We start from the raw sequence: 25846 nt of genomic DNA on the forward strand, positions 1-25846 counted from the left end.
AAAAATGAACGTCTCTTATGAAAGAAAAACTGTATCCTCATTAAATAACTCCTTCCACAAAAAGCCACATCATAATATTGATTTATAAGCAATACAATAATAACCAGCGTTTATATGCGTCAAACACTTGCTTGCTTGTAAATCAGCTTATGGCTTATCAAACATATATATCTTGCTAACTGCAGACATTTGCAAGCACTAATTTATAGGAGCTTAAGGTTCTATAACACACCTAAGCTCTATGTTAGGTGCAAATCAATAAATTGGCAATTAACATTGTTACATTTCGTGTATCAGGCTATATAATTCAAATGTATGTGTTTTAGCTTTATATCAAACTAATAAATCAAACAAAATAAAATTGACATGGACGTAATCAAAATATTGAGAAAAAAATGTAGTTTTAGGAAAGATTTATCACTCTCTATAAATAATGTCAAATTTATAGTGAAATTATGTTTTTTAGGTGCAGATACAAACATCATTATCTCAGATTAATTCAAGAACACCCTACGTGTTTTTAGTCTGGTCAAAATAAAGATGAGTTATTCGTTAGATGAATATCTTAAGTATGTAATTTTGTTTTGTAAAAGTTTAGATTTCTGTGTTATGTGTACAAATATAAAAACAACATTAATTTGAAGATTTTTTATCCAGATGCCATTTTTTGTTATTAGGTTAACATGTAAGTTAACTGGTTTTATTTAACATGTTATCTAGCCAATTAATGATGCTATCCAAACAACAGTTGACATGACACAAAAGTTTTATAGTAACAAAGGGTATAGTAACATATACAGGGTGATTGGTACTCAGTGTGATAAAATCTTTTTGGTGTAAGTACAAAGTAAATGCAGTATGATGATGCATATAAAATTTTCCAAGTCTATAAATTAGCTTCCCAAAGAATTATTTTATTTTTTTCAAAAATAACTATGTTTTTAAACTTAATACTGCTATTTCTCAATTACCTGTAAATGGATTTGAGTAGATAATGTCATTTTCGTGTTCTACATTAAATTTTGAATAAGAATAATGGAAAATTACGGGGATCAGTTGTAAAAACTCCATTGTAAATAGATTCAAAGATCAAAATTAAGATGTTTGATAAAAATGTAAAAAACATTTGTCAATTGCATTTGTTCACACCCTGTATACAAGAAAGTGTTGGAATATGTTAAAAACTGCGCCATTTTATAAGCTTTCCAACCATATGCTACACCATTGAGCTTTATGTCTGCTTATGTACGCTTTAGTGGTTTGAAGACTACAAAGCATGGTGTCTTTAACATTTAAAACATAGAAAGTCGGCATGTATTAAGCAAAAGTTGTATTTTTGTTTCAGCTTGAACAGTAAAACAGTAAGAAAGTTTGCTGTTTTCTGGCATTCAAACCACTAAAACAAACAAAAAAATATCTAAACCTCAATAGTGTAGCATATGGTTGGAAAGCTTATAAAATGGCACAGTTTTTAACATATTCCGACACATTCTTGTATACAGAGTGTGAAAAATGCAATAGACCATTGTTTTTTAAATTTTTATCAAACATCTTAATTTTTATCTTTGAATCTATTTACAATGGGGTTTTTACAAATGATCCTCTGTCATTTTGTATCATTCTTATTCAAAATTTAATGTAGAACACGAAAATGACATTATCTACTAAAATCCATATACAGGTAATTGAAAAATCGCTGTATTAAGTTTAAAAGCATTTTTATTTTTTAAAAACATAAAATAATTTTTTGGGAAGCTAATTTTTAGACTTGGAACATTTTATATGCATCATCATACTGCATTTACTTTGTACTTACACCAAAAAAATTTTGTCACACTGAGTACCAATCACCCTGTATAGTTTTACTGTTCCCTTAAAAAAAAAAAAAAAAAAAAACAATTCCAATGTAAAAACACAAAAATTAAAAAGAACAGATTGGATTACCGATCCAAAGCAAATTCTAGATCTCTATTCCAAATTAGCACCACTGCATTAGGCTTGAAGAGTTAAATTTGCACAATTGGTAAAGCTAGTGAGTTGTTGGTGAATTGTAAAGTGGATTCTATGAATCATTCATTGCCTGAGTTTCAGCATTCAATCATATGAATGAGCGTGGAACCTTCCTCACTTAAATTTATAGAACTTACACCGTTACACCAACTCGGTTCTCTTGTAGATGCAAAACTGGTTAAGCAAAGCTCTTTCCTCAAGAGGAAGCTGAATTCTTGAATTTCCAAAATTTACCCACTCACTCACATTTATGGAATCAAAGCCCATTCCTTTTGAGGAATCTAAATTCTTAAATCCCCGGTAGTTACACTATAGATTAACCAACAGAAGTCAACTTATTCCTATCCCATTGTAAATTTTTATTTTAGAGCTTGTTTTTCGAGTCTAGTTCATGTCAGGTAGAACTAACAATAAAATTGGCTTCAGCTGTTCCATAAAGGATGAGAAATCTACTAAGAGAGTATGTTTTATCTTGTTACACCTGCTCATATTAATGCAAAACTCATTGAACGAAGTCTCCTTCTTATAAGGAAGATGGACACTTAAATTTCCATTAGTTACACCTACCTACCACATTGATGAAAAGCTGATTAAACGAAGCCAACTACTTATGAGGAAGCTGAACTTTATAATTTCCAGAAGCTACACATATTTACATTAATGCAAAGCTCATTTACCAAAGAACACTTCACACCAGAAAGCTGAAAGCTTGAATTTCCAGAAGTTATCCCTGAGGATTTTCTTATGACAATGAATTTATCTTCAGACATTTGCATTGGATGAAAATGTATTCTCATTTAACAATTACTTAGGCAGTTTGCAATAGTGAATGCCCTCCCTGTATGACCGTGGTAAATAATGACCGTGGTAAATGAGTAAAGGTCTGAAAATGTCCTAAGTACAGTAAATAACCAACAGGTATTTTATAGTTATAATTATAATTTTTTATTCTTAACGGGGAAACATCAGGGTGGAGTCGTATAGTTAGAAAACTAAATAAGCTAATACAATGTAAATCAACAATCTTAAGACTACAAAATCACAAAAAAGTATAGGCAATGAATGTGTGATATCTTACATTTTACAAATGTGAAAAACAAGTTTTTTTTTCAAGTGAAAGAAGTTAGTGAACAATTTTATTGGAAATTTTAATTTTAATTTATTTCCACCAACTTTTTCAGTTGTGAAAAAGTTAGGTTTAATTTTGATGGTTAAATAATAACATATTGCTATCCAAAACCTTAAGTAATTAGCATATTTATTTACAATACAATACAATACAATATTCTTTATTGTTAATTCGTCAAGAATTACAATAGTGTCAATACAATAGTGAATTGTACATGTTAATTTTCATAAAATTCCTTTATTGAGTAGAAGGGTCTTGCTATTAGCCACTTCTTCAACTCCTGGTGTAGCTTGTATTCATTTATTGTGATAAGTTTTTTAATTAAAGAAATTAAGTAATTCTGATTGTACCATCAATTTTGTTGGGATAGATAAAAAAGGGTACAGCACAAAAATCTACAATCTGTACCTCCTCAGCTAATTAAACCTTTTGATAAAACCTCTACACAAAAACTGACCTCACTAAATCACTACCCTGGCAATGTTTAGAGATTTGTTTCAGAATTTGATAGCAAAAAGATAAATGATTTTCCATTCAGTGCTTGTGTCCTGGTGCAATTAATCTTTCAGATAAAACTTATGACTAAAATGAGTCAACGAGTACTGTAATCTACTATGTAAAGTGTAATCTACTGTAAACTGTAATCGTTATTTTCAGACAATATTTTTCCTGAAAATGTTATTATGCAGTTAAAAACTAACTTGGGAGTTTTCTTCACATTCTGCGAGTCTACATAATTTGGAAGTTTTGTTTGTACACATTTTAGCAAGAAACATTCCAGATTTAACTTAGTTCTTGTTGAGTACTCTTGGTGTTATGCTAGCCTAGTCATTACATTTAGTGGGTTTCATACCCTAGATATCTAAAACAAAAGGGATTAAACTGCTTTCACTTATATAAAAGATTATAGAAAAGAACTTGCATGATTTTTTAACAAAAAGATAAGAATTAGCCATAGTCTAATCCTAATCCAAATTTTGAAGTAGTCTGAAAACGAGTGAAAACCTACTGGATTGAGGAAAGGTTAATGTGGTCATCTAACTTTCAGGTTTTTTAAGTTTTAGTATAGAGTAATTTAAACTTGATGGGGGTGCACTACTTACTAAGTAGATTTTCACATAACATTATACAGTGCTCTTTTAAAAAAAATTAAGGGCTGCAGCTAACCTATTTAATGTGACTAGATAACCGGTTGCTCAAAATCAAGCTAAACTGCAACTTGTAATAAAACAAATAAAGGAGAAAACATAAACAGCTAGTCCTCAATCAAAGAGTTTCTATGACTGATTATAAAATATGAAAATAATATTACGTTGTAAAAAATTATAAAAGTATGTCAATCACATCTCAAAAAGTGAACTTTTCAGACCTAATTTAGCAAGCTAAATCCCTCTCTTGGCGACACACTAAAGCATTGTTAAATTTTTCTAAGGTATGTTCTGTTTTAGGCGTGTTAAAATTAGGGGCCCCAACCAAAGTCTCCGGTTGGGAACATAGGAGGGCAAGAAAGTGGATCCAACGACGGATCTAGAATGCATCTATTTGCACATTTACGTGAAAATACCTTTGATTTGACACCTCAAACCTTAAAATCCGTCAAGCCGTTATCGATTTATGACTGTGAAAAGAAAACTGCTTGCGTATTAATATATAGATTAGTACCTTTTTATGCAAATATTGTTATCTTTCTGAAATAAAGGTACCGGAACTCTGTTATGCTGCAAATCGGTCACTGATTGTATGTAAAGTAATTATAAAATGCATAGCTTTAAAACAGCAAAATATAAATGTAAAAAGATTGCATTATTAACAGGAATCGTAATGCATGTTTGTTTCCTTAGTATTTATCTCTGGACCAGCTAAGTCAGTAAGTAGCTATCTAATACTATTATATATTTACACACAATCTTCCACACTCAAAAATCAAACACAGGTGTAACTAAATAAATATTTATTTCACAGTTATTGGTCACAAATTAGGTGTAATCACAAAATGTACCAGTAATTATAACAATAATATTACCATTTCCACTGCATGCCTGCTTGCTGAGTGAAAACTATAATTAAATTTTTTTTTTTATATCTTTTTCGTAAAAAATATACATAGGCTACAAACATCTTCCATTATTTTAAAAAATAAACAAATTTTACAGTTTTATAAATTTTCTCAGAATAGTTATAATTAGATATACAATATTTATTTTAACATTCTTACTTTGATTAATTTTGTTTTAAAATTAAAGTTGCAAATTAAAAGATTGATTTCTCAACACCAAGAATTCTATACATCAACATTTTGAATACCGGTACCACACCTTTTAAGGAAAAAAACAATTTTTTTTTTTTTTACTGATCAAACATTTCAGATTAACCTTCATATACTTTTTAAAAGTTTCAAGACCACAACAGTTGACAGTCTAAATATAAATAATTTCACGTATTTCAATATAATACAATATTTAAGTATCAAGTGAATTTTAAACGTTATGTACTTATTATTTCTTATATTACATACAAAATTGTTGACCCCAAGACAAAAGGTTATAAAATAAAATTTAGGGTTATACTTTACTTTCGGAATGTTCAGAGTAAAAAAGAAAAACACATTATTTTGTTACTTGTAATGTAACATAACACATATTGAGTATTGCAAAGAGAGTGGTAACTTTAACAGTTAAAATGTAACAAACAATGTATTCATAAAATTACTAAACTAGGAAATAATTTTCCTACCAGGATATCCCTACTTCTAAGCCCTTTTTAGTCAAAACAAAACTATTACACAGCCAAGATTTTGTTTTTGTTTTAACACTACACACTACCATTTATATTACATCTCAGTCTTACTCCCAAAACGAGCATTTGATACACAATTCAAACATAAATTCAACAAACAATTCAAACAATTCAATCATCAATTGAAACTGATTCAACAAAATAAGAAGCATATTCATATAAGAAAAAAAGTTTTTCTTATAAGAAATAAAGCTTTTTAAAATATAAAGCTTTATAGTAAAGCTGTAAGTAATAATAGCTTCAGACTACAGAGCTGTGGTCTGATTTTGATTAAATTTAGTACGTCGTATGTATAATATAATAGACTATCTCAAAAGGCGATCATTTTCATTTTTGAAAATTTTGATTGGTAATGATGTTTTCTTATAAAATGATATTGGTTTAAATTAGGTATGTCATGGCTCTTTAAGCTTATAACAAAATGGTACAGCTGTAAAAATTAAGGTTAAATAGTTTTGCAAATTTTGTGATTTTTTCATAACATGTCATAGTTAAGATGTTATATTAATATGTCCATTGCACATGAAATTTAACTTTGTAACTTTTATTGTACTTCCTGAGCATCACATTATACTTTTGTTGACAAAGCTACTTGGATGTAAAAAACACTAAAAGTTTACTGGACTCAAAAATAAACTAGGTATGGAAGCAAGATGTAGACCCAAAGTAACCAATTCAATAAATGACAATAAAATAAAATGTTTAATTTTTTTTTGTCAAACTTAAACCAAACTACAGTTTTGTTTGTAAAATATATCTTCATATATTTTTAAATGGACTATTTCTCCCAGAAGAGCTATTCAAAAATATCATATCTGTACTATGTGTCACTAACCTAACTTTTATAGGCCTACAGAGGCAAACAAATATATAAGCACCATTTACAAGCTTTTATCACTCACTTGATCATAAATTAAACGTATTCCCTTGTAGTTTTACAATCCTGATGGATTAGCTGAAGAAAATGTTATATTATGTTTTGTCTAGGACAGCTCAAGTTCTATGATGTTTTCTATTTATTTATATTACCTCTATTCCTTTAAAATTATCACTTAATTGATCTCGTTTTTTGTGACATCAAATAAAGAACAGGGATCATTATAAGACAACAAATCCAATAAAAAATGTGCAGTAAAAACTGAACGCAGCGAGGATGTAAACTTTCTCTCGACTATTCAACAAGTGCTAGAGAACTTCCAACATTTCATGTTCTAGTTGTTTTTCTAGGCCACTTCATGCAAATCAAAATAAGAAGGTTACAATACCTGCAGACTGCCTATAGTGGTTATGCCTGTTGGATATTTAAGGACCACTATAGGCAGTCTGCAGATATCCTTCTTATTTTAACTTCCAACATGTTCAAACTGTTGATATGTCCTGTAAATCCACTATAAATAACATTGAGCAAGCTTAACAATGATCAGATCAGGTACAGAGAGCAAATTCAGGTTCAGGGGAGAACATTCGTTCCAATGTCTGCACCAGGACGACTCCTAAAACAAACGTTCCGACAGCTACGAAGACGACGGCGATGGTGACGTACCACTGCATACGTGTGGCCATCAAACATGGATCTCTCTTCAGACAGGTTTGAAGCAGACAGAGGCCTGAAATAAGGAAATTTTAACTGAAACAGTAATCGTAAAGAACATTTTCTGAGCTTTTAACAACTTTCTGACCCATGCCCAAGAACAGCCATTGTTGTTTAACAAAACATTACTAATTTTTAATCTTTTTTAGTAATTTAGAAGTGGTAGAAAACGGGACATCGGTCTCTGAAGTTCCAGGTTCAAATCTCATCAATCTATTATCTAAGTTATGCCGCCACCTCTAAGCCTAACCTGAAGTAATGTGAAAGAGTTTTTAAAATTCATTATGACGTTGGTTCTGAAATGTCATTATTTGTTTGCGCTTTTCCAACGTTTCTTGTGTTTAAAACCACACGTTTCTGGACTACCCAACTTGGTTCCCGGCCTGCTAACTTGATGGCGGAGTGTAGCGTCAGTTTATAGTGTTTTCAAAGTCTGGCCAGCAGACCCCTAATAAATAAGAGAAAGAAATGGGGAGAAAAATGTGAATACCTGGGAAGATAAAGATAAACACTGCTGCCAGGCTTCCAAGGGCATCAATGACAATACCGATACCCGGCGCTACAACTGCCAGCAAGATAGTAGCTATGAGCCATACTGATGATATGACTATCCGGCGCAGCTTCTCTTTACAGGGGTCCCAATCATGTATGATGCCACACCACACGTTAGTCACTGCTTCCCTAAACAGCCAAAATGTTTCATTATTAACTGGCTATCACCATAGACTACTGATTGGGTGGTAATCTAAGAAACTGTAATCTAGTAACAGAATAACAGAATTAATGGTGTAACTTACTGATGAATGTATTATACATATTGATTTTTTTTACATGAAGTAACGCATCTCGGGTTGATATTATGTTATAGATATTTTGTAAATTATGATATTTAGTACCACCATAATTTTTTTTTTATTTGTCTAAAACGTTGTGAAACCTAGAATGATTCTATTTTGAATAAAAATATAAAATTAATAGTTATTTGTGCAGCTAGTGGGCAAACAATTGACTCACTCAAGAGAAAAACTTACTCACGAGCCGTAGGCGAGTGAGAAATGGTGTCTCGAGTGAGGCAATTGCACTTTGCACTCGAGTTGCACATTATATTTTTCCTACAGTTACCATAAAACAAATAAATTGGTAAAGAAACGTGACATATTTTTACACAGAAGTGAACTTTTAATATTACATTTAATGAATACAACAGTACAACAGCTGCCCAGCTGATTTACAGCCAGTGCTGCCAACGTATTTCGCGCGCATACGACCTTGTCTGCATGCTACGCGCTCACTATTTCGTGCCTTCACGTTGCAAATCTGGATAGTGAGACAAAGTAATTAGAGTGAGACAATGTTAACATTGTCTCACTGATGAGCGAATTGGCCAGTTTGCTTTCTCAAATCAGTGAGAGATCATGTACATTGTTAGGTAACTGTAGGAAAAATTAGCTAATTACTCTTTCTTAACCAAAGTTCATTCCATCTTTGAGTGATTGCCATCACAACCAGGTAGCAGTTTACACTAAGCTACTTTACGACATTACTAACCTTCCACAAAACAGCAGTATTGGATAGGTGGTGACTGTCTTCACTGCAATGGCCACAATTCCAACAAGCACGGCCACTTTCTCTGCTCCGTAGTCTTGTAAAATGTCGCTGGACACATGACTGCCGAACGTTAGGTAGCCGTAAGTCCCTGTCAGACTATACGCAAGTCCACAGATCACCAGTGTAGTCACCACCACGATGGTGAATGAGGAGGTTCGTCGATCTCGCATGCACGAGTAGATTGGTACCACACTCACGTGACACTGGAAACATTGACAGAACAGAAATGATAGTGAATAATGATTTCACTTAATCACATATAACTGAGCCAGCAGGCAGGAAAAAATATTTTCAATCCGGCAACCATTTTAACTTTCTAACAATGATTGAATTCAAGCAAACTTATACATTGAGATTTGATCTAAAGTGACATTGACGAGATTGCTGTGCCTGGCTTGTTTAGAACCAACTTATTCTCCTCCATAAACACTTTACAAGGGTTTCCATTTTTTTTACAACCATATGTTGTTAATAACTAAGTTGTAAATATTTTGTTAATACGATTATTTTCTTCATCTAATATTTATTTAGCTTGAAATTTTACAACTTTTTAGCTTATCTAAATTGCCCAGAGTATCTATTACGATCAAGACAGAATTTGGTTCTACAAGTAATAGTGGTTTATTTTTATCAACACAAAAAATCCCATTATTTGCCACAGAGAGTGTTTTTAGGCAACAAGATGCACCCAACCAAGGCCACACTAAAAAAAACAGGCCGTAATGCTCGTCAAGCATGACGTCACCATAGGAGACGGCAATGACGTAATGTTTGCCGTTTGTGATCAGCTGCTTGTTTTAATCTTTCCTTGGAAAATAAATAAATAAATACCTATACGTCATTGCCGTCTTCTATCGTGACGTCATGCTTGACAAGCATTACGGCCTGTTTTTAAGTTTGGCCTTGACCCAACCTACCTGATAGCCAAAGCAGATGACCGGGACAACATAGAACACATCTGTCCAGTGTGTGGGAGATGTTTTGATGGGGCCTGGGATAAAATCTCCGGTGTAATGTTGGACCACAACAAGGCCCACGACATACAACACCGCCAAAACACCAAGCGAGCTGGCAAAAACAACACTGCTTGTTGGAATACTGAATGTAATAATTTTAGGAACAGGCTGCTAATAAGACAAACAGCTGTAGCGCTCAATAGCCTAATTATAAGGATATCCATCCATATATAAATTCCAAAGTACCCACTAACTTTTGAGAAAACTACAAGTCACACCCCCATAAACCATATACTTAAAATGTTCGTCATGACGAGAAACCTTCCATTAAACAGAAGCCCTTTAAGGTCGTAATTCCTTTCTAAAACAAACTTTCCATATACCCAATGTTAAAAATACCTCAGCTGTACTTATTGGTTTGTTATTCTTTCAATTTATTACCTTATTAAAATCAGGTGTGATTATTTATTTGTATTACTCTTATTAAAATAAGGTGATTATTTATTTGTATTACTGTATTCTGTTTTATTTATTTCAGCTTTCAGCTTAACTTAACCAATCAAGAGTTGTATTACTACAGTACTACTTATGAAGTCAAACGGGGTGAAGCCTGTAACACCTAGTTAACTAATAAAGATGAGATTAGATGAGATTGGAACAGGCTATGAATATTTTATTTTTAATTCTTTTGTTTTCTTGATTTCAATTTTTGTAATGGTAATTTTGTGTGGCTCAAAAAGTTATCACAGACATTCCCATCAATTATGTAAAACACAAGTTTTATATAAAATTGTAGTATGTGAAATTTCTGAGAAGATTATTACGCAACCTGGAGAACATAACAGCTGACAACAAAACATATTTATAACAGTCAAGACAAAAAGGAAAATATTGAAAGAACAAAAACGGATCAATTAATACTGGCCAGTGAGCAGGCAATCAAAATGGCTAGACTCCTGATTTAATCATGTTTTAGGTTCCATCCCACTAGAAGACAAGATCAGATTTCATATCTTAAAACGTCATTAATCTTTTAAGTTAATAATCTAATCAGGAATGGATGTTAAATGTAGTCGTATTTTTTTTTTACTAAATATATGCTTTGTTTAAAAAAAAAATGCAAAATTGTATTTAATAAATCCAAATATTTGATTTAATAATTGCTACACCAATTAAGTAGGCCTATACTAAACAGTTATATTCTTCTATCATAGACATCTAGTTTATTTAATAAACTTCATTACTATTATTGCTTAATGTATCAATTTTATCTAGGCCTATATAAATAAAATTAGAGTTTTGTCTGTACATTGCTCAGAATTATACATTTTTAGGTTATTTTTACGTTTTATACATTAAAGAAGCATAAACGAGTCTTATCTCTATTTCTGTCTGTCTGTCTGTCTGTAACACTCAAGATGGCATTTTACGCTATCTTCTCCAGGAAAATGAGAGTACCTATCAAGATCCAAGTCATTTTAATGTATTCACTGGATTGACGAGAGTGTCTTTAGCCTTTAAAATAGGGCCTCACTACTTTGTAAATAAAATTACGAACACAAGTAACAAGTTTTGTCCAATTTTTATCACATAATCATCTATGAAATAACGAACAGCTGTTCGGATTATTTTTCAAGATTATTTTTTCTAGCTGTCACTGTTATGTTTACAAATGTTGTTTACAAATACCACAACCATTATCGATCACGTTTTGAAAGCAAATCCCAACCAAGTGAGATTAAAAACGTTTTTCTTACATAACGGATTTAATTAATCGCAAGTGCAATAATATAGTGTAACCTTAAATGAAAAACATGTTTTAGTTTAATCATTGGATTTAACATATGGACCAACACAATCCGGGTAACATTTAATTGCGAAGCATTTGTTTTGGCTTGAAACTGTCAGATAATGTATTTGCTAAGGTTTATATATAATAGTTTTGCCAGCATATCTGAAAATATGCAAACCAACTGCTGTTCTTAATATAAGAAGGTTTCAACTGACTACGATAAGATCCCCGTGCGTAGAACGCACACAGCTAGTATAGAATGAAAGCCACATTTAATCCACTGGTTTATAATTTGTGTACCTCTGTGTGTTCTTTTTCTGATTGTAGAATGATTATTTTTGGTTTTGGGCTGTATAGGCCTAGTGTTGTAATGTCTAATGTACCATGCTGTTCTCACTAATTAAATCAAGTATTTGTTACTGTGTATTTATTCTAAATTATTTAAAATCTTCTTATTAATAGACCAGTATACTCAACAATTAATTATAGTATAGACATTAGGTTGTTAAACACAAGTCATATCATGTTGTTAGGTTTTAATGAGTTTGTTATTAGGTTTAGGTTTAGTATTCACGTTAAAAAGTTTGTGAAGTTATCTCAAATCATGACAAGATTAGATTCCAAACCCTTAAGTCTTGTAAAATTAGTTTCATTACAAATGATGATGTAATATGTAATAATTACTCAATAAGATCAACACCAACAATGAACTTTGAAGAAAGAGTATGGTTAAACAATAGTAGAACCACTGAGATTAAGTTATCTGGGTTTTTTTGTAAACATAGATTAGCTTGTTTACACTCTTCGTGTATGCCCCAACTCTGCATTAGATTTATTTGAGTGTTATTCTAGGTTGAGTGACTAAGCAATCGTCTAGGTAAAAAGTCCAGGAACGGCATTTCGTTTTTTGAACCATCAGAGATAATACCACAAAGCTTTGCAAACAACTACAATATGCCTGAAAATCCATTTTATCAACAAATATTAATTATTGATTATTCCATTAGACTGTGGACGGTTCACTAGGAGTTGGAAGTACAAGAAACAACAAATTAGCTTTGTTGAACAAGTTTAAATTCTTTTTCTTAACCCTGCTTTAAAAATAGAAACAACGATGTAGGGAAACATCATTTGTAAACTGTTGTTCACATTATATGCTGCTGCCAAAACTATACTTTCCCTATTAATTTTCAAAACTTACAAATGAATAGAATAATATTATGTAGGCCTACCAATGTAAAATGTATGTGAATTTACAGTAAATTGTACTTTCAGTTTGGCTTTTATAAAAAGTCTGTGAGATAAAATCAGTAACCAACAGCAGCATACTCTGACCCGCTCAACTCAACTAGGGCCTATGTTCATTTTCATTCTAAAACTTGGCAACATTTTAAAATGTTAATGGAATGTCTACTGCTCTCTGTAGCCAAGTAGAATATCAAATAGTCCTACCTTGCATATTTCAAGAAGTCAATTTTCCTCGAGTAGCACAAAGGAAGGATGAATATGGCTGATGAGGCAGTTATGGTAAACTGACGATTCATAAACCAAGTGTGGCAGAAATTAGGCCCGACCAAAGACATAAGGACTGAAACATTAAATTGCTGGTTACAAGACAAATTTTTGAACTATCATCTAGAAATAGAATAATATAATAGTAAATTATGCTACAGTCCGGGAAGTAAGTTAGGTGATTAAGGTATAGGCATGATAGTTCCTGTGCAAGTGCTGTAAACACCTTCTTGGATCACGTACGATACTTTTTGCCACACTAACAGCAATAAGTTTTCACATAAAGTTTTTTTGCTAATTCAGACATGGAGATTAAAAAGATATTTACCTTACTATAGTTCTATTATTTTACCACTCATGCCCATTTTGTTATATATCAGGCAAAAGATAACATCTAATTTCTAATTTCTTACAACTTAGGTATTACTTCATGTGGAATGCCACAATAGGCCTATTCTGTGTTGTCAATTGTGATGAATCATCTTCTGTGATGAAGTAATTCATAAATAATCACAATACTCTAAACTATAACAATTGTTGACAGACGTGTGTTTAGTTTAGAACAAACAAATATTAGCATTGTTGCGATGGTCGAGTCTATTATATTATGTGTGCAGGGGGTAGTTTTGTCCTATAGCTTTGTTTTCAGACCAAAATCAAATAAAAAATCATTTTTCCTACAATTACCTGACAAAGTGGGCTTTCTTGTACTACTGATTATAGCACGCAAAGTTATAATTGTTGCATTTACATACTTTTGCCTTGGGCAATCTTTTTTTTTTGCCACATTACAGTATTCCAACTAAACGACAAAAAACAGTAGGCCTATGCTTTTTTTAGGGACGTAATAGTGTACGTTTGAAAATAAATTGGCAGCACTTGTACTATTTTACTAAGAATTAAGTGGATGCACTGTTTTATGTCATAACTCAAACTCAACTAACTTTATTTACCTTTTTACAAACATAGAATAACAAATAAACACATGATTATAATTAATAGAAATTAAAAGGTGTTATGAAATAAACTAGTCTCACAACAGCACTTAAAATACTATGACTACAGTCTAACCTTGATATAACGAACCTCGATATAACGAATTCCTTGATTTAACGAATTTTTTTTTAATCCCCTAGAACTCTCCATAAGACACAATGTATATTTTACCTCTACATAACGAACAAACCATAACAACGACCTTGATTTAACGAATATTTTGTGATTTCGGCTAAAATAAGACACCTCAATATAACGAATTTATCATTGTCAGAACCTCTACATTGCGAATTTAACCTCTGCATAACGAATTGTCTACGTCTTTCCCTCGATATAACAAATCACCCAATTATTGTTTTGGGAAAATCTGTTTCTTTATCAAATGAAATGGAAAGGTCACGTCATCGCTTGCGCTAACATTCGTCTGCTCCGTTTTACATCTTTGTCTGCTGTCAATCTGCTGCGCGCGCTATGTTGCAACTGAACTGAACTGATTTCATTCACTGAGGACTGATGACGACGTAATGTTTAGTAAGCTGTGATTGGGCGATATGGGATAACTAAGGTGAATTGTACAATTTTTGGATAAAGAGAAAACTAAGAAAGAATATAAAAACAAAACCAAAGAGAAAGAATAGCAATATCGTTATCTTAACATTCCTTTTACGAGTGTTTTTATTATCCTTAAGTTGGCTATGATTATTTACTTTTATAATGACTTATCTAATAATTTATTGTTTTCAATACGATTTGTTTCAACTAGCAACACCAATGCTATAGTTAATGATTATTATTGACATTCCTCTGTTGTGATAAATCAGTACTGTACTGTAAGTAGCCTACCGGCCTATCACGAGCAGTAGCTTACAAAACTTTCTACTGTTTTGTTTTGTTCTTTACATGGTTTATGACTACGCAATACAGTGTTTGGCTAGGTTTTAGGAGGGTTAGAACAAGCTGTGACTTTAAACTTACAGTGTTTAGCCTGTACCAAGGTCAATGCCATTGTCATGATTGCGCAATATTCAAGATCCCTCCCCTTTATTTTGCTGGATAATTTAGGTTCTACTGTACAATGTAAACACTGTACTGTTAAGTATTGTAGCGTAGCCTATGCTACTTTAATTGTATTTTAATGAGGTCAAATCCCGAATTATATTGACCGACGCTGGTTCTGAACCTTGACTTAGCGAAATTCCTGCAAACCTAACCTCTATATAACGAACCTCGTTTTAACAAAATCCTTGATATAACGAACATTCAGTTCAGTCCCTTCAGATTCGTTATACCGAGGTTGGACTGTACAATCAGCTGTTGCAGTGTTTTCCATTTAGTTCAACGCTTGAATTTAGCCTAACCTAAAACATGTTGTTTAGTGTTTGAAAGACTAATTAGTTCTATGCTTTATAAAAACTGTAGGGAAAATATAATGTGTAAAACAAGTGCTAATTGCCTTTGCTGCACTCGAGAAACCGGCCACACTTGGGCGTAAACATTTCTCTCATGTGCAGCAAAGTGCCACTTGGTACACTAGTTAGGTACACAAATATTTAACTATATTCCAAGAAAATCTAGTTATATTCAGAAATTAAAATTTTCAAAAATTGGATGGTCCCCACATAGGGGAAGAAGCCTGTGTGCCCCTTGCTAAAGCCTTGTGTTAGAGGACGCATTCAGTTCTGAAAGTAATTCCCATAGAATTACAAGGCTTGAATGTAATTTTCTTTGATAATGATAGTTATTAAGATAAATTTTATTTATTACCGTATAGTTATTGGAAATTTTGATTTGTCTTCCACTCAAATTATCCCTTTTCCATCCAGGTAAGCCAACAATTAATTATAATAACAATACCTAAAACCTAGGCGCTGGTTTACTATTTTACACCATTAAATCTACCTAGTTTTCTTTTACCTCGATCAAACTGATCACCAATAATGATAAGGAAGGTGACGCAAGTTCCAAAGCAGTATAGTGCGATCAGCAGTGAGCAAAGAAGAGATCCCTTAGAGCCACAAGTTCCTGCGACCGTGTCGTAAAGAGTGGCTGCATGTACGTGCCATGAGGAGTGAGCTAGGACGAGTAGACCAAAACATACACAACAGACCAACACCTAAAACATACCAGAGTGAATAACATATTGCTTATGGTTATAGCTTACTGTTGACCATCAATAATTCAACTCTTACGGGACCGGTAGGATTTCTGATGGCAAGAAAACGTTGGATTACCAAAAAAACATAGGCCTAGCAACATTAATCAATGGGCTAAATGTAAAAAAGTCAACTTATGAATGAAGCCAATTGAGTGTTCAATTAATGAGTTAAGACATTGCACAGTAAAGCAGTGATTATTGAATACAACAAAAATTAATTCAACTAAAATTTTGCTTGTTAAAATTCTCATACAGCTCTATCTCTTAGAAGACATCTGTCTTCTATCTCTATCTTCTATCAGCTCTATCTCTCAATTAAGAAGACATCTGTATGGGGAGATGTATTTTTTTAATTTAAAATTTATTGTTAATCTGTATTTTATATTTTAATAATTGTAATCTTTGACACTATTCAAATGCTGTATTATGTATACTTCTCAATGAATAAAGAAATTGAAAATTGAAATTGAAATTAGCTTGAATAAAAGTAAGTGAAATCTGTGCTGAATTCAATTGGATCTCACTGACATAACATAATTTTAAATGCAAAAAAATCAGGTAAGTCTAATCAATTTAAACAATAAACAAGGCAGAGTTTAGAAACGACGCTATTCTACACCCAATAAACACCGCTATTTACTGTAGGCTAAGGTTTATGAAATCATTACTAAAAGGACTCAAGAGTCCGATCGCATCACAAATTTTGTGGTGTGTCACAAGAATCTATCCTTGGACCTCTGCTCTTTTAACTTTACGTCAATGACATAAGCTTGGCATTGGTCAACTATTAAAACCACATGTACCACTGATGACTTTCAAATAAGTTTTATATGACCATTTTACTGTACAACGGAAACAACTGTGACAGTCTCAGAATGATCAATGGAAAAGTCAATCTAATGGTTACTTGGACCAAAAAAATGGACTGAGACTATCATGAGAAGACAAAACCAGTTAAAATTTGCCATTCTTGACTTCGCACTTCAATTGACTTTGAATCCATAAACCCAGTCACATTGAATGGCAAACAAAGCACTTTCATAAAATACCATAAAGTAAAGAATTTTTGAATATCATTCAACTCTTATTCACTTCAAGGTTGGCAGTTATGAACACACAAAAAGATTCTTTTCCTCCAAAAATTCACTTAAAAAATTACCGAGTTGTTTGCCACATTACCCTTACTACACTTGGGGGTAAGCTATGCGCTTGCTTAATTTGCTTTGCTGCTTTTGATTTGTCTTTAGTGAAATTCCCATAGGTCTCATGGTAAGTAGACTTGGGATTGATTTATCTTTTTTGTTTTGATGTTTCCAGAGGCCAAAAACACCCTCTGTTCAAATACATTTTATATATGCATGTGAGTCCATTACTGAGATAACTCAAGCAAAAATGATCAGATTTTGAAGAGTTTTGTTAAACCTACATTTATTTGAACAAGCTTAAGAACCGGCATGATCTGGTACCAACGACTATTGGTACGTTGGTTTGTGGGGGGTTTTAAGGGGTAAAAATTGGTTTTCCCCAATTTTCGGCTGTAAAAACACAAAATTTCACAATCTCTTTTATACAACTTTTTTTGGTGCCTTGAAAATGAATGATTTTGTATATTGAAGCGTTTATTTCTAAAGATAATTTTTAAATTTATGAATTTAAAATTCCCATTTTATTCTGATGAAAAATAAAAAGTTGGCTTATACCGAGTTTGTTGTTGGATACCGGTCTGGTAGGCCTATATTTTAATCATATTTGTAACTTTTTATTTCATACTAAGCTAAGCCTATCAATATTTTAAAAAATAAGCACGCCTCATTTCCTTCCCTGTAGCCAGCAAACCTAAAGAACTCTTTAATGTTATTTGAGGACATTAAAACTGACAATTTTAAGGGAATATTTTAGTAGAAATGTAGCAAGGTAAAATGGAACTTCACTTAGTCTGCAGGTTTTTTACGGCGGGAGTATTTTTTATAACAGAGTTGTCAAGTACTTACTTACTTACTTGTCAAGTAAAACAATGTAGGCCTATAGGCCAATTAGTTTTCTTTCAGTTAAGTTAAGTGTAAGAAAGGAAAATGTGGCTCTAAATTGGTCTGTATAAATAAATAATTTATCATTTAATCTCATTTCACTTAAATGAAATTTAAGTATAGATGATTTATACAAACACAATTGGTCTCTGGTTCTTACCAACTGGACCAGAAGTGCTACAGTAATCCCTCCAGCTTGGTCAAATGCTTGTGGAAAGTTGAGAAGGCCAGCTCCCAAAGCAGCGTTCACCAGTAAGAAGACAGCAGCTAGACGACTTGACTCTCCTGAGAAAAGAGATTCAACTGTTATGTTAAGGTGACCCTACTTCTGAAGTGTGCGATTGTTTAAAACAAAGGATCCAATATATATTATTAGCTGAAAAAATACTCTTCTAGTTACAATGATTGAATGGAAAATCGCAAAAGTTACCTTCTCTATGCCTAAATGCATTGGTTTGTCTAGACTTAATGCAAACTAGCTAAGTTATGCAGCTATATTTTGTTCTATAACAGACAAAAGCGAGCACAGCTGGTCAAAAGTTTGTGTAGTAGGCCTACAATATTTTTGTTCGGGAAAACCCGGGTTACAATTTTGCAAATGACCAATAGCTAAAGCTCTGTGACAATGACAATGCTGCAAAAAGTTCAGAGTCTACCTTAGGTACTTTGGTATTATACGGAGGCCACCCTTGTACAGTGTGCTGCAGCGGAAGCCAAGTCAGGTTAGCCCATCATAAATATGTTTGTAGAACTGTTCTCATTTTGTTATGAATCGAAAGATACCAGATGAGTCATACTTTTGCCCGCCAAATCCCTCCAAGTAGGCCAAGGTCAGGTTGTTGACAGGAGCGAGTGCATCACCTGTCACCGCCTGGGTCGGTGTCCTGGAGTAATGTCTCATCTGATATTGTTCTCTTCATAATGAAACTAGGAAGGTCCTAAGAACATAGCTTATTTATGACGACCCTACCTAACACAACCGCCGCAGCACGCTGTATATCTACTTGGCGGAGTATAGCGGCGGCGACGCATTCAACTCAATTCTGGGAGGCAGAACTCAAAAGGCCGCTGATTGTAATCAAGTCAGATTTGTACAGTAAGTTAAGTCAATTAAAGTATTTTCTTTCTAATTATGCAGTTATTTTCAGTCTCCAGTAAAAAAATCCCTCTAAAAAAGTGGCCTCCGGAAAATACCATAGTACCCTACCGTACCTTAAGCAGTATATAGATAACGAAAATAGGATAGGTTAGCTTTCTATGATATTAAACTATGTAAGGATATATGATCGATAACTTAAATAACTTGTTTAAACAACAAAACTGATAAAATTATGAAAATTGCTCTCGTCATTTAATCAACTAAGGTTATTTCAAAAGACAAAAAACAACATGGGTGTAACAACAATAAACAACCCGATTGCCGATAACCTACACTTTACCTTCTTAGTCTAATCATTGACTATAAGTTATATCTTACCGTGTCAATGGTCTAATCTAACTTAACTTAAGGTGAGTTGTGCAAACTGAACAATAACCTCACTTCTTGTTCCTAGCTTCTTAGGTGTGTGAGGCGCGGAGCCTTGAGAAAGTAGTTTTGTATATTTCCGCAATTTTCAGTGGTTTCCGAGCCTTAAAAAATGTTTAAAGGTATTTTATCGTTTAATAAGTTAGTTAGAATTGTAGGAAAGGTTCAACTTATGAAGGTTTAGAAGAAAAGTCCAGAAAGATCAGAAATACCAAATGAAGTTCAAGGGCAAAGAGTAATAAGTTACTATAACGTAGGCTATTGCAGGTAAGGCTAGTTTTAGGCCTACTTACCTCTTTCTGATATAACTAGGCCAGCAATCGAATCACTAGAACTGGATGTACTTGATGTTATTTCATCATTCCCTCCTGCCACAGAGTTGCCATTATGCCTTGCATTATCAATAGTACTCAAAACACTGTCCATACTTGGTTGATAAGGGTAAGAACTATCCAGACTTTCAATCTCATGACCATCATCCATTTTTTGGCACTAAGTTAACTTATTAAGTTAATATTTGTTACCAAGTTTATGTGAGGATCATAGTAACCAAACCAATGCTGTAAACAACGGATATTCATGAGAAAAATTAATAGGCCTAAAGCTTTTACATTGATATCACACGAAGAGGTTAATCACCTTGCTGCAAGCAATCGCTGACACTATGTTTATTCACTATAAAGTTAGTTGATTGTGATGAATGATGATACGTCTTGGGTTCTTTTCTTGTTGTCTCGTCTTCTTTTTCTTGACAGTCGACAGCGTGACAGTGGCGAGTGACAGTTACTGACTGACTGACTGAGTTCAGTTCAGTGAGTGTGTTCCTATAGCGTCTAGATACTCAGAGCAACGAGTCGGCTCACCGGAGCAAGACAAAATGAGAGCATTCTATTGGCTGAGGGAACCGCAACGATACGGTTTGGAGCCATCGGCCTCGGTGGTCAAATGGATAGCGTGCCGGGCTGAGAATCTGAAGGTACCAGGTTCGAATCCCATCGATGGCATAAACTTTTTGTCTAAGATTATTGCATTATCAGCAAGTTTGTTTAGTTTTGTTAGGTTATGACAGTTTAATTTTATAATTAAAGCCTTATAAAATTGAATTTGAGCTATTTATAGTTTTATTTTATGAACAGAACTTATTTTTTCGATTAGTAAACATTCATTCAATTTGTTCATTATCAGCAAGTTTGGTTAGTTTGGTTAGGTTATGACAATTTAATTTTATAATTTAAAAAATTATAAAATTGAATTTGAGGCATTTATAGTTTTATTTTAAATAAATAAATAATAAATATAAAAAGGCCTTTATTTACAAGCGAGTTTCATATACATGATTTTCAAACTTACTCAAGTCAAACTAAAACTAAACTAACCTAATATATACAGAAATTTAATATACAAAAAAACTACAAAGAAAAAACATTTACAATATTCAGATATTCTGAAGCCAATATGTATTAATATTTTATGAACAGAACTATTTTTTCGATTAGTAAACCTTCATTCAATTTTTTCATTTTCAGCAAGTTTGGTTAGTTAGGTTAGGTTATGACAGTTTCCCCTAATTTTATAATTAAAAATTAATTTCATATTTTTTTAGTTTTATATTTTTTTATTTCTAATTTTAAACTCTCATTTTGTCCGTATTAAAAAACTACAGCTGAAATAAAAATTTTGCAGCCCCGACTGTCGCTCCGGTGAGCCGACTCGTTGCTCTGAGTATCTAGACGCTCGTGTGAGAACCGTTTACAAGCGTCTACAGCCTGACTGATCACTTATTGCAAACGAAAAAACGCGAGCGTTTCAGGGCAGGAATTGGACTAGCCTACTGCGCATGCGCCAGAAAGAATCAGTTCAGTTGTATTTGGTCTTCAACGAGTCGACTCAGGAGTCATAACTTACTAGTTCAGTTCAGTTTCAGTTCTGTTCTGCTGTTAGCTACCTCCGTTCCGTGACGATTGACGACTTGAGTCAGTCATCTCTGTCACCCCCATCATCCGTTGCATTTTAAGTACCTATTCGGTACTTTAATACTAACTATGGGAATGGACTAAAAATTGAGTTTTCCCATTTTTTACCCTAAAAACATTGTTTTTTGTATTTTTCAAGTTATTTTGTGATATTTGACAAAATTAATAATTTAAACTTAATATGTTCAGATACCATGAATATTTCAGAGTACTTTTCCAGAATATTCTGAGAATGTTCTTCAGATTTCTAGGCATATAAAAATTTTCTTTGAATATTTTTTATGAATGATCTAAGTATATTCAAGGAAATTGCCTGGGATGTTGAGAATGATCTCAAACATTTTAGAAAAATTCCAGGAAATCCTATTATTTTTCATGTTGTATTTAAATGTTATACGGTATATACAAGTGAGTTAACAAATTTTTAGATTTTCTCGAATTTGATGTTGGCAGATATTGATTGCAGTCCATGCCCTGGAATTTGAGTGGAGCAGAATCATTGCAACTATAAAATAAATTGAAATACCATCCAGAGAAAATATAGGAAATAAGGTCAACGATATTTGGTATCAAATTAAACTTACCAAATTCAAAATAACTTAAGAGTTTTTGGAATTGTTTACATATTTCAACCTCCTTTGTTTGAATAATCTTTATGTTAGTCTGGAATTTTCAGATTTTATTTTAGTTCCTTTATACATTTAAACAGACCAATGCATCTGCAACTACGCATGCAACTTAACGATGTACAACTTGGTCAATGGCAATAAACTTTCTTATTCTTATTCTTATTGCAATACAAAAACACCAATAAATAATAACAATGGTATATAAAAAGCTGTTGTGTTTACTATTTTATATTTTTGTCAGGGGTGGGTTTTTACAAATCAGGGTTTTAAGTCTTCAATCAGTTCACCAGCACCTCAATCAATGACTCTGTAACAAAACAACTCTGTTTTAGGTTAATTTAATAAACATGGGCAACACATTCAATGTGAAGCCTACAGCGTAGTTCACACTAGTAAACATATTGTATGTGGTACTATGGGGTTATTGCATGAAGTTTTGGCTTTTATTTTTTTATTCGTGTCACTATAACATAGTAAAATGTACAGTAGCCTACAATAGACTCCCTCTTATCCAGACTCTCGGGGCCGAGGTCAGTCCGGATAATGGGTTTTCTCGTTAAACTGACGTCCCACAAACTCATTAAAACTGACCGTTTAAATGCATACTGTATATACAGTATTTGACTAAAATGTAGTAGAGCATAATCACTGTTCTCATATCCTTAACACAAGAACAGTCGTTTCAGTAACGCTTACCTCCCACTTCCTGCCGACCTAGTCCGGTTAAACCGATGTGCTGATAAAAATTGCCCGGTTAAAGGCCTATTTTGCTTGGAGCGATTGCAGTGATAGACGCGTGGCGATAATCGCTCCGCGATAGTAGCCGGGCACTGCTCTGACGGAGTTTGCGTTGTCCTGTTTTGCTTGGAGCGACTATCGCAAGAGTCGCTAGCTACAGTCGCGGACCACTGCCCCAGGGACCAGTCTGAGCGATAATCGCGCCGCGACTGATGCGCAGAACCTCAAAACAGTGCAATTCACTCAGTAGGCACATAATAGGGGTTAAATTAACCATAATTTACTTTATTGTTCACATTAATTTTTCTATTCATGTGCTGTTACGATTCTACTGTTTTGGTTATATTTCATTACACATTAATTTCATTTTCTAAATTAAATTTTAGTAGAAACAGGCGACTTGTTTAAATTTGTTAAGATAATTTACGTCTATTCAAATTTATTAAATATAAAATGCTTGACTGTTCCAAGTTGTTATGTGTTATTTACGTAGTGTGGGCGTTAATACTGTGTCAGTTTTTGTGAATATTTTTTACAATTTTTATTTAGACTCCAGGTTTTATTTTCCGACATTCATGTACTCTTATTGATATCACTATTTTTTTTATTTATATAAATATATTTTTTCATTGATATCATTACAGTTTTCTATTCATGTCCTAGTGATACGTATCCGTCCCTAGTCCTAAGTATCACTATGTATTTTCAATCGATCGTCCATTGATACTTCCACTAGGGTCGAGTGGAGCCTCGTCTCCTAAATCCTCACCGAGGAGACCCTTTAATGAATTACAATTCGCACTCATGACTTCACCATTGTGAGTGCTGATATTTAACTAACTATGAAAAATCGCTGTGCGATCGAAAATCAAACGCTCTAAGCAAAACGGCCGCCTTGTCAGCTATAGTAGCTGAGTGATAATCGCTGTGCGACTATCGCTACAGTCGCTCCAAGCAAAATAGGCCTTAAGAGATGTAATTTGACTTGGCCTATTGTATAAATGTATATACTTAATGGCAATAAAGAGATTTGATTTGATTTGACATGCAGGACAGCAGGAGAGTCAGAGTGGTGGGGAAAGACACCTCGCCCCAACGACTTATCCCCACCACTGCTCCAGGCCCTTCCCCACCATCACCCTTCACCCCTACATGCGCGAGACAGCCATGGTTCTGCGTAGGTTCTTTTGAAAGTGGTAGGCCTATAGTTTATAAACAAACAAGGTATCATTAACAAAACGTTTAGCTTTTTTCTATAAGCTAAGTTACTCATGAAATGACACGACTAGGTATAATTTGGCGCTTTTGACAATCAGTTTTGATAGAAAACTGTACAACACTAACCCAACCCAATGATGATACTATTGGAACAATTTGTAGGCTATTTATTTAGGTGTTATCTGGTTTTTATTAACATAAACTAAACCAAACTGAACTAACCTTGTTTAACCACCACAGCACAGTGTGAAAGTCTATTTGAAAAGAATCTATGGCTTTAAATATTCATATCACGATACAGTAACTTTAATACTCAAAACAAAAATCAGAATTTATATCGCAGGGAATAATATAAAATACTATTTGTATAACGAACTGATATTTCACCCAATATATAAGTTATTAAAGGTATTGAAGGTACTGATATTGCAGGTTGTCTAAAGGACTTTAGTGCAGTTCTTAATAGCCTACATTGTTTATAGTAAAACATTCTAGCATAAAATGAAGACTGTAAATGTATTGTTATTTGTTTCATCAAAATTACCCCAACTAAAGAATAAATTGTAGGCCTAGTTATTTTGATCTTTATAATAATATTATAATATTAGTAAGATGACCATAACAACCTGTATAATGATTTTTACATCACTAAGTAGAGGACAGATTGTTTATTCCTAAAAGTAGGTAACGGGACAACAGTTTTTGGCCGCTACAAATTAATAGCCTACAATTTAATCGTTTATAAAACTTAACATATATTTTCCTGTCGTTGGAGTTTCAAATAGCATGTTTCTCATGGCCATGTTACTCTAAATAACTTCAAACAAACCGCTATTTAAATTAAACAAACGATGTTTTAATATTCTGACTATTACAACAGCGCGAGAAAATGCCTCTTTCAAAAGGTTACAGCATTCTTATTAAGTTAGAGACTATATGTGTGTATGAGTAGCAAGTATAATCATAGACAAAAAGAATTATATACAGACTACCAGCCGTGCTACTTATAACACAAAGTACTTTAATAACACGTGGGCTGTTTTTGCCAAAGTTATGGAATCTGTAATGTTCTCTCAAATGTATTCCTACTTTGAGGAGAACAATCTCCTAGTTCCCTCACAGTTTGGCTTTAGGAAAGCCAAATCGACAATATTAGCTGTAGAGTCCTTGGTGTGTGAAATTATCAAGTCT

General features: G+C 33.1%; 1 protein-coding gene across 1 annotated transcript; it reads right to left on the bottom strand.

Moving 5' to 3' along the window:
* Positions 1–5075: 5075 nt before the first annotated feature.
* LOC128996131 (sodium-coupled neutral amino acid transporter 7-like) lies at positions 5076–20827 on the bottom strand. The gene is made up of 8 exons (XM_054421254.1): positions 20391–20827; positions 18733–18857; positions 16305–16503; positions 13335–13470; positions 10052–10202; positions 9075–9337; positions 8017–8207; positions 5076–7542 (listed from the first exon to the last, which is right to left on the bottom strand). Exons 1-8 carry the CDS (start codon positions 20578–20580, stop codon positions 7361–7363), a joined length of 1437 nt encoding a protein of 478 aa, XP_054277229.1. The 5' UTR covers positions 20581–20827; the 3' UTR covers positions 5076–7360.
* Between the last annotated feature and the right edge of the window lie 5019 nt (positions 20828–25846).

The sequence above is a fragment of the Macrosteles quadrilineatus genome, unplaced genomic scaffold, assembly GCF_028750875.1.
Source record: "Macrosteles quadrilineatus isolate MER2022 unplaced genomic scaffold, UCM_ALF_1.0 Scaffold_6__1_contigs__length_79288215, whole genome shotgun sequence".
Classification (NCBI taxonomy): domain Eukaryota; kingdom Metazoa; phylum Arthropoda; class Insecta; order Hemiptera; family Cicadellidae; genus Macrosteles; species Macrosteles quadrilineatus.

Coding starts and splice junctions, on each gene's coding strand:
- LOC128996131 (XM_054421254.1), bottom strand. CDS start 20,580: ATGGATGATGGTCATGAGATTGAAAGTCTGGATAGTTCTTACCCTTAT. Junction 13,471..16,304: donor TGGTGATCAGTTTGATCGAG/GTAAAAGAAAAC, acceptor TTAATGTTTCAG/TCCTTATGTCTTTGGTCGGG. Junction 9,338..10,051: donor TCATCTGCTTTGGCTATCAG/GTAGGTTGGGTC, acceptor CAATGTTTCCAG/TGTCACGTGAGTGTGGTACC.